Source organism: Elephantulus edwardii, unplaced genomic scaffold, assembly GCF_000299155.1.
Source record: "Elephantulus edwardii isolate Elephantulus edwardi_28Jun2011 unplaced genomic scaffold, EleEdw1.0 scaffold00014, whole genome shotgun sequence".
Lineage (NCBI taxonomy): Eukaryota > Metazoa > Chordata > Mammalia > Macroscelidea > Macroscelididae > Elephantulus > Elephantulus edwardii.
The window spans coordinates 5,246,103-5,256,732 of NW_006399764.1; the positions used below are offsets into that span (position 1 = coordinate 5,246,103).

The 10,630-nt window shown below is 40.2% G+C and overlaps 1 protein-coding gene across 1 annotated transcript in view; it reads right to left on the minus strand.

The window, feature by feature from the left end:
- Nucleotides 1-3,542: 3,542 nt before the first annotated feature.
- Nucleotides 3,543-10,630, minus strand: part of TEK (TEK tyrosine kinase, endothelial) — a 112,977-nt gene continuing 105,889 nt past the window's right edge. The window contains exons 20-24 of the mRNA XM_006881335.1: nucleotides 9,893-9,963; nucleotides 8,742-8,782; nucleotides 6,999-7,095; nucleotides 4,661-4,760; nucleotides 3,543-3,617 (exon numbers count right to left, since the gene is read on the minus strand). Coding sequence (XP_006881397.1) covers nucleotides 3,543-3,617; nucleotides 4,661-4,760; nucleotides 6,999-7,095; nucleotides 8,742-8,782; nucleotides 9,893-9,963 — 384 coding nt within the window. The remainder of the gene's footprint in view (nucleotides 3,618-4,660; nucleotides 4,761-6,998; nucleotides 7,096-8,741; nucleotides 8,783-9,892; nucleotides 9,964-10,630) is intronic.

The following is a 10,630-nucleotide window of genomic DNA, read 5'->3' on the forward strand; positions in this document are numbered from 1 at the left end:
ACTAGAATGACCAAGATTTATTGATTGAAATTCATGGAAAACTCAAGTTCATTGCCATTGAGTCAAAACTGCCTCATAGCTGACCCCCCCTCTGGGTTTCGGAGGCTCTAAATCACACAGGAGGAGATTGTCTGTCTTTCAAGCCTGGAACTGTTTATGGATTCAATCTCCCAGAGAGGACTGATTGAGGGGTGAGCTGCACAGCTTCCGAGGGACATCATCACCTGATTTCCCTATTAGACATACTTCATGCAAGAGTTGTGCAAGATATGTTGGCCTGGGCTAATATAAAGTTCTGACCTCTTTAGCAAATCAGTGGAACTAACTTTTTCCCTACTTAGAATTGGTTCATGACATCTTTTAATCTCTCATTTTAAGTCCTTATGGTAAGATTGTTCTTGCTGTTGTTGTGTGCCCTCAGTCAGAACTGACACATAGCTGACCCCTAGTGGGGTTTCAGAGGCAGTGAATTGCACAGGAAGAGACTGCCCAGCCTTCTCTCATGGATGAACTGGAGGATTCGAACCATGGCCCTTTGGGATTTCACACAGCTTCTTACTTTCATTGTATTGTAGAGTTCTGTTTTGGGTTAGCAAACAAAACTAATTCTGTGTCTCAGGAGAAAAGATCTCATATCGTTTAGACATGTCTGGAAATAGTAAGGGCAAGATAATCAGATTTGGAACAAAATGAGGGTGATAAGTAAGCTTACTGTGATGAACTAGCTTTGCATAATTGTTACCTTAAAGAGGAAAGTGAATTTGATCATATGTAATTATATGTTTATTAAATTCTTTAATTATGAAGAGCCAGTCATATACTGTGGATATTTTAAGACCATATAAACCTGGTAAAAAAGAAATAAACATTTACTTAGGCAATGTTTGTATTCAATTTTGAGCTTTTTAAAAATTTACTTCTCAGATTTATTATGCATTCATATCACTTGAGAATCATGATAAAAAGCCTGGCAGGGGCCACAGACTTTGGATTTCTAACAAGTTCCCAGGAGCAAGATGCTTTTCTAAGAGGAGTTACTTTGAATTTGGCTGTAATTTAAAGAAAACCAAATAGTAGTGCTTTCCTCTAAGGAAACTCAGAACGATATGTGTCAATATCAAAAGAAGTATTTCCAGAGTCTTACTGTACTTCTCATAAAGAGGTACCTTTCCTTTTACAAATGAATTTCCCAGAGAATGTCTAACAAATCTGCTCAAGCTTTTAATAAGAAATTAGGGAAATTGTGGGTTTTGTTTAATCCAGAACAGATGCTTGAACTTTTAAAAAAATTTATTTTATTCATTTTAATGAACATTTACAGAGATTTTGGATTTCCATTCATTCATTGTTGCACTTTTTTCTCTTACCCACCCCCCCACCCCAGTTTGTTCCTCTCTTTGAAAAGCAAAAGATGCTTGAACTTTTAATCCAGGAGATCCTTGCACTTTACCTGTTCTGTTACTGTGGAAATTCAGCCCAGTATGTAAGCGTCTGTAGTTTCTCTGACTCAAGAGTCAACATGATTTGGAAGCAGAAGACCAGCTGTGTGATGAAACCATGCGAGTTCCCTTGTCTGAACTTCAGTTTCTTGTAAACGTGAGGTCAGTATTCTTACCTGGGTTAACGTGAAGTTTCAATCAAAGTCTGTAGAGGTGTCTCTGGTCATTTCAATGTTGTTATGTGCCATCGAGTCGTTTGTGACTCATAGTGATCCTATGTACAAGAGCCCTAAACGCCATTCTATCCTGTGCCAACCTCGCTGTCTCAAACACACTCATTTCTACCACTCTAGCCACAGAATTGATCCATCTCATCAAGGGTCTTCCTCTCCTGCACCATCCCTCCACTCTCCCAAATATGATGTCCCTCTCCAAGGACCAGTCCCTCCTTGCAACATGCCCAAAGTATGTCAGATGAAGCTTCAGAATCCTTGACTCCAGGGAACATTCTGGCTTTACTTTCTCCAGGACAAACCTGTTTGTTCTCCTAGCAGTCCATGGTATATTCAACACTCTTCTCCAGCACCACAACTCAAAGGCATCAATTCTCTTTCTATCATCCCTATTCACTGTCCAACTCTCAGATGCATAGCATGTAATTGTGAAGACTATAGCCTGCATCAGGCGCACCCTTAGTCTCCAGCCTGATGTCATTGCTCTTCAGTACTCTTGAGAATATAATATATATATATATATATTATATACAAATCTATTTTATTTGACCTTCCATTTCTGTTGCCATTTAGTTGATTCCATAAATTATATTCCAGAAGCCTTACTTTTCTGCTTTCCATCTCTACTTAAACATCCTTTGTGAATAAGAAGAATTTAAGATGAATTCTTCGTTTGTCTAAGGGTGACTCCTGTTTGCTCTTTGGAGACAAGGATTTTGAAGCTTCATCTCACATCCTTTGGGGACCTTGTTAGGAGGGGCTAATCCCTGGAGAAGGACATCATGCTCAGAAGGGTGGAGTATCAGCACAGGAGAGGAACCCTCCAGATGATATGGATTGACACAGAGACCGGCAATGAGCAGGTGTGTCAGGGACAGTTGGTTCAGGACAGGGCAGGCTTCAGAGCCATTGTTCATAGGGTCACGGTGAGTCATAGTCAAGTGGGCACACAACAACATAAGACACACTTCTGGACAAAAAGTGAACAGGAAAGACATTTATTCACTTATTACACGATCAGTGCAACATGCTCTTACAGTATAAATGGTAAACTCACAGAAGTCGAAGGCTGAAACCTTTTACATATGTGCAATACACGCAGGGATTTTCATTTAACACAGTCAATGCTACCTCTCTCCTGCTTTTATTATTTCCTAACATGCATAAATCAATGCAACCAGAGAAACCATAACTAAATCCCTTTGACTTATTAGACTTATTTTGGCTGCTCTGAGGGTTTTTAGGATTCTGAGAAACAAGCTTTACATCTAGTTTTCTGGACTGCCTCATGAGCTTGTAAACACATTACCAAGTTGCTGAGTAGATGCAATCGAGTGGATTCAGGTGGTCTCCTTCAGGTCGAAGAGAAAATTTAGAGATGGAGGACTCTCCTGTGGTCTATCAGAACTCATGCATTTCTACTACTTTTCTCTCCTGTGCCATCAAGAAATTATTAGGTTTATTAACAATATTCCACTTCTACATAGAAAAACAGTATAGCATTCGGTATAAAAGTAAATATAAAAATATCTAGAACAAAAATGAGTTATGCGTTACAGGAATTGTATTCTCACACCTTCCTTATGAGTCCACATTTTTTTAGAAAAATATATTATTGCATACGAGACCATAAACAGGCATTCTTGTTTCTGCACATTCTTACCCCAAGTGGTATATATACAGTCTTATTAGAGTTAGAGGGGCTACATATCCACACGGGGGTTTGTGGTGAGGGTCCCAGACATACAGCGATCTATGTACACGTCCGTATTCTGTATCACGTCTCCTAGGCAGTGGTTTGCTTGTGTTCTCGGCATATAGCGAGGGTCTCTCGTGCCGGTGAGGGGAAAGGCATGCAGAACCTCTGTCCTTAGGCCGCTTCCTCGGCAGAGCAGTCGATTCCCGCATAGGCGAACTTCTCATAAAGCGTGGTGTTCACATAGGTCTGGAAGAACAAGAAGGCTTCAGAGATACAGCCTGACTAGTATTGACACTGCCAGAGGCAGCAGCAGTCATAGCCTGGGCTTCCTGGCTTGGTTCCACTCATACGCTAGGAACTTTTTCTATTTCTATCCTTACTTCCTCTATTGTATTTGCCCACTAGCTTCCTGAATTGCATCCTTTGGTTTCTGGGTATAAAATGTCACCCTCTCCCTCTCCTAAGTTGTTCCTCTTCTCTTTCTGTCTCTTATTGGGGCTCCCTTCAATGTTCCAGTTCTCCAAGACTCCTTTCTCTGTCTATTTCTTACCTTTACATGTTTGATTTCACCTTTGAGTTCTGACAACTCTCATGATATGTTTTCTCAGCTCAGACTTGTCATTCAAGTCTCAGATGAGTATAATCAACATCTTCCAGATATTTTATCAAGTCTCTGGCCTCCTGCCTAGTAACCTGCTTAGACCAGGCTCTGTTGCTTACTTCCTATGTGGCCTTGGGCCCAACACTTTCACTTCTCTGCACCTGTTTCTTCATCTACGCAATTAGAAGATGAGGCTATATGACTGAGAAAACCCTTCTAAGTCTGATGAGTTCATGTTACTCTAGCATGTGACTGCCTTACATAGGCATTTCCTTTAATCCCAAGTTATGATTTAACCTCAAAGTTGGGGACCACACATTTTTTAACTTCTTTATAATAAAGAAACAAGCAAAAATAAACCCCTCAAGCCCATTGTTATTAACTGACTCCAATTTGTAGTTTCCAGAATTGTCCCATGGTTTCCAAGCTTACAATCTTTATGGAAGCACACCACCACATCTTTCTTCCATTATCCATGAAGCAGCTAATGATTTCAAACTGCCAGCCTTTCGGTTTGCAGACGCACTTAATCACTGCACCACCAGGACTCTTTTGGCTCTATACAGTTCTCTTTGGCTGTACCCTGAAGAACTTTTGGATAGTACCAACTACATTTTAATTAGCTAATTGAGCTAATTCACATCAGAAATTCTAACTAAAGAAATCCGACTTTGAACTCTATACTCACCTTTCGTTCTTCCAGCATTCTGTTTAACGACACCAATATCTGAGCAAATGATGGCCTCTCATAAGGCTTCTCCCGCCAGCACTGTCTCATCAGGTCATAACTTCAAAAAGAAAGAGTTAAAGGTTTAATATAATGATCATTCTTCAATCATGCGCAGGGCAGGAAAAAAAGGTAAGAGACATAACCACTCAGTTCATGGTCATTAGGCATGGTCGAAGACAAAAATACAATTCCCAGAAGTTTGTATCAGTCCTTCCTGTCTCCATTCCAGTTCTCTTCACGTGCTGATTGTTCTAGTGCTGTGCTATCTTCTCAGGATCCTACCTTGACTATTCTGATCACTCAGAGAGAACTGGGTTCTACATCCAGGGCACTCTCCATAGATCTCTCCAAAAGGAGTTTTCTTTTTTGAAAAAGAAAAATTACTCCATGCTCAAATACATTTGTAAAATGTTACCTCTTGTATCTTTCTGCTCCCTAAGCAGATAAAAAGTTTTGAAAAATCTTCCCATTAAAAAAAAGTGAGCAAAAGCATAAAATGTTACAATATTATCCAGGCTTACATAACATATCCTAAACTAAATCACAGAATGCCTTTCTATTAGACATCTTTCATCTGCATCTTTAAGACACTATTATTCCAGGGAACATAGTTTGGGCAACACTGGTCTAAGGCAGTGCTTTCTCAAAAGTAGTCACCATGACCAGTATTATTAAAATGCAGATTACTGAGATGCACCCTAGACTCAGAAATGTCTGCAAGACTCAAGCATTCATATATTGAAAAAGTGTCTTGGGAGAAACACACACACTCAGAAGGCTGTCGGTAGCTGGTCAAGAGTGATAGATACCAGAACTATTTGTACTTGGCCCAAAGCTTTTTAATAAGTGAAAGATATTCCCAATCTTAGCTGAGCAAATGCCAAAACTGGAATTTTAGGGGCTGTGTCCAGTGATGCTCTTGGAATTCCCAGGTTTACCCAACACTATTTAATTGTATGGGTTTTTTGCTAGTGATATTACTGTTAGAAACTCTTTCTTGCTTAGATTTAACCCAATTAGGAAAAGAACGCACTTGTTCAATTTATGTGTAAGAGGCTATTTCGTGGTAAAGCCTTGCATTCCTTAAACCATACAGTTGGACAGATTCACCATGGCTAGTTCTAGAAAAGGTGGTATTATCAAAATATATCTATACACTTATATTTTTTACCACTGAAAAATTAATTTTCTGCAGAAGCACAGATTCCATGAAGAAAAATCTACCTCCATTCAAAGTTCATTTTAAGATTTTATATATTTATGCATTCATGAAAAATTTCATGAATATATTCCAGATCTATGGTAGAATGTAGAAATTATAAAACAATATCATTAATATCACATGCAAGAAAAATTATGCTGAGATTAATTTTAATAACATTTACAACAGTACATCAATAAAGAAACTGCAGAAATTCAAGTTGGATTGAGGAAAGGCCCTGGAAAAAGGGACATTATTGTTCATATCAGATGGATCTTGTTTGAAAACATAGAATACCTGAGAGATGGTTATCTGTGTTTTATTGATTAGGCAAAGGTATCTGATTCTGTGGATCATAATAAATCATGGATAACATTGAGAAGAATGGGAATTCCAGAACACTTAATTGTGCTTGTGTGAAACCTGTCCACGGACTGAGAACAGAAAAAGAAAATGTGCAATTGTTTGGAATCAAGAAAAGCATGCATCCTTTTGCTACACGTATAAAACCAGTAGTGAGCAAGTACCTATAAAGGGGATTATTTGAAAAATAACATGTCATTGGGATTAGAGGAAAAATCATTAGCAAGTGATGATGTATGGCTAACTAACACAGCCTTGCTTGCTGAAAATGAAACAGATTTGAAGTATGTCCTGAAGATCAAAGATCCTTCAGTATGGAATACACCTAGAGCAAAATCCTCAGAACTGGACCAATTAGGAATATCATTATAAATGGAGAAAATATGTTGATTATTTCATTTTACTTAGACCCACAACTAATGCCATGGGAAAAAAAGTCAAGAAATAAAATGACAATCTGCTTAAATTTTCCTTACAGTATGAAAAAGCATAGATGTCACTTTACGGACTAAAATGCTCCTGGCCCAAGAGATGGCATCTTGAATTGCCTCATACGTATGTGCAAACTGGACAATGAGTGAGGAAGATGGAAGAAGTGACGGATTTGAATCTTGGTGCTAGTACAGAGTATTGACCACACCAGGCACTGTCGGCTCTGGGACAAACACATCTGTCCTTTGAGCCACGCAGGGGGTTAAGAGAAAAATGACCCCAAGGTGAGGCCTGACTTACACCTCGTCATCACAGTTTAGGGGTTTCTCCAGCCTGTAGCCCTGGGGCAACTTCTCATAGAGCTCTGCACACGTCATCCCGCAGTAAGGGGTGCCACCTGAAAGAGAGGAGAGGGTCACTTCATCGCGTGGGGTGCTGAAGACAGTACACTGCCTCCTGCACAGGGTTTCTACAGCCAAGAGGCTGGAGGAAAAATAAAGTCTGTTAGAGAACGTGAGCACTCCGCACAAGGCCGCTGCCCTTCCCACATCCCTGTTTTATCAAAGGTGGACTCAGGCCACCCAGCACACTCAAATGTGAGCATCCCACAGTCGGTGGGACGAGCCACCACAGGGCTGACTACTGTATTTCAGAGCGTGCCGTTTCTCTTCCCCGAGGTCTACCTCCACACAGCATGCACAGTGTATCAACATTTTTTTTTTCTCTAATTGAAAGCCTATAGTAATGTTACACAATTCCTATTTTATTTATATTACTAAATTTCAACTATTGTTGATTGTTGTCAAGTTGAGCACGACTCATAGGGACCCTATGAACAAAAGGCCTGAAGCCTTTCGGCAACTACCATTGCTTATTAAAGTTCATAGAGTTTTCGGAGGCACGTTGTTTAGGATGTGGATAATACACTTTAATTGTAGAAAATTTTTTAAAAAGCAAATACCAGTGAAGAAAAAAAGTACAATAATGTTTACTTCTTTTCTATTTACCCTCTTCCAGGTTTTGTTGCCTACATCATGTTCATGAAACGAGGACCATGTCGTTGTTGCCGTGTGCCATCATGTTGGAACTCACTCACTGCTAACCTCTAGTGTGTTTTCAGAGGCAGTAAATTGCACAGGAGGAGATTGTTCATCCTTCTCCCACGGAGCAGCTTGTGGATTCCAACCACATACCTTTGAGATTGCAGCAAAGTTTCTTACCACTAGGCTATCAGAGCTTCCTGGGACTATATATGATGATTTTTTTTTTAATGTCTTTTGGCCTGAACATTTTTACATGCCATTAAATGAGTTTTGAAAGCGACTTTTAAATATTATAATGTACCCTTAAATCAGAACAAACCCATGGTTGACCCTGTAGTGTGTTTTCAGAGGCAGTAACTTGCACAGGAAGAGAATGCCCATCTTTCTCCCATAGAGCAGTTGGAAGGTAGATTTGAACTTCATACCTTTGGGTTGGCAGTACAACTCTATCACTAAGCCAATGTTCCAACTGTAGAAATAAATGTGTTATGGACCTACTGTATCTTTGCACAAATAACAAAAACAGCCCCAATGCTGTTGAGTCAACTCTAGCTCACAGTGACCCTGGTAGTCAGAACAGAACTGTCCCAGAGGGTCTCCAAGGCTGTAAATCTTTATGGAATCTGACTGTCATATTTTCTCCCAAAAAAGTTGGCTGGTTAATTTGAACATCCCACCTTTTGGTTAGTATTTTAACTACTGAGCTACCAAGGCTTCTTTTTTGCCCAAGTAGGAACAATAAATCTACACACGACATTCATGGCTATCATATTGTTAATATTAAACATGGCATTAGATGCATGGCTCTTAAGGAGAGAGACATAAGAATGCACACACACACACACACACACACACACACGTAAACCCAAGTTTCTCTTTCCAAGTGACATCTGATAACACACGTATAAGTGGCACCCTGTGGATTCGCACAGTGAGGGAGTGCTGCAAGGACTACTCCGTTTTTCTAGAGGATCAGCGGTGGGTAAATACAGATACTCACCTAAGCTAACAATCTCCCACAGCAGCACACCGTAGGACCATCTGCAGAAGAGACAAGAGCAACACGAGAAATTAGTGAACTGAATGGCCAGTCCACATCCAAAGAGATCAACTTCTGGTCCTAAAAGGTCACATCAAATTTCTGCTTCTAGTCTAATGCCTTACACATAGCATTTGGGCCCGGCTGCTCCAGCTAAGGGAGGATTGCAACAGGGGAGAATGTTAGCTTTGCCAGAGGCCCTACCTCCCTGTAGGTGAAGGCAAGGTGACAGGCACTGTGGAGAAAATGCAAAGCCAGACAGTTTTGAACTAAACTTCCCACCTAATACTCTGAAGACAAATTAATGATACACTTTGGGACCTCCTCTTTAAGTGGAGGTAACAATTTGTGCCTCAAAATTTTGCAGAAAAATTAATAAACAGATAAAAGTCACATATTAAGTTGGGTGAAGGGAAAGGCAATATACAGTAAGAGGTTGATCAGATGTCATGAATAATATTCATTTTACAACAGCAACAATTATAATTAATGCCATACCACAAAATAGATGTGAATGATTCAAGGGGTGGGGCATCAATGTTTATAAACTTTCACTCAAATCACAATTAAAAAAACAAAAATAAACTTTAAAAATGTTTTACAAGACTCAGAGTTGTGACATAATAGTTGACCATCCTTTCCCCATCACCAGCATAAATAATACTCTGAAGAAATCATCTCAATCCTTAGTTTTTCTCCTGAAAATAAAGTTATATTTCTGACCCTTTCTCCTTTCACTAGCCTGGGATTTGCCACTGCAGGACACCAGCAGAAATGGTCCAGATCCCCACCCCTCCGCCATCCCCATCTAGACACCCAGCTGCTACCCCAGGCCACCCTTCTGAAGAAGGTCCTACCCACCAGGGTCAGCCGGGGAAGCAGCTTTTACAACTTGAAGTCTCTCCCCACCAGGCAGCAGGAAATCCAGAAACAGGTGCCAGTGATGTTCACAACTTGGAAATTATTTACTCTGTGTTTTCATTTCTCTCCTAGGTTCATTGATTGGTTTTATTCTAAAAGATACATAATATTCCTGCCTCCCTATATGACTTCTGAAAAATGTACAGTTTCCTGGGGAAAGGAAATGCTTCGATGACCAGAGGTGTACTCACACATCACTGTTGGTTGTGTACACGCTGTAGTTCAGTGATTCAATGGCCATCCAGCGCACTGGGAGCCTTCCCTGCAGAGGACAAAGCGAGATGCCACTGTCTCAGGCAGTCCAGACCCTTTACAAGGTTCATCTTGCCACGTGGAAGGTCTCTACTTAGAATTCCACAGATTTAGCCATGATCAACAGCAACTGTCATTCAGTGGATGTCCACCAACAAATGGGTTTTCAAATTCAAGGTGATGTAAGGTTGCCATTTGGCCCTCAGGTGGTCCATACAGCAAGGCAATTTGAAGAAAACTGAAAATATCAATGTGTGTGCCAAGTGTAGTCACTCACTTTGTGGCTTTCAGTGGCACTCAGTTGTTGGAAAAGTAGAGACATGCTGAGAGACTCAGAATTAAACTGAAATACGTGAAAGGCTAATGGGATCGGCAAGGTGGAGTGAGACCAACTGTCCCTTAAGAGATAAGAAGCATTTTTAGGGGAGGAACTGTAACATGTATCGTCTATCTGATAGATGAGGCAGAAAAGAACAATCAGTGTACAAGGAAAAGTGTGTGTGGTTACACATTAAAGGAGGTTCAAATGATACACAGCCAGTGAAATGTAAATGGAGTCTGAGGATAGAACTAGAGATCACTTAGGCAACGAGGAGGTAAAATTATCCCTCTATGCTGATGACATGATAGTATACTTAGAAAACCCTAAAGACTCAGCAAGAAAACTATTGGACATA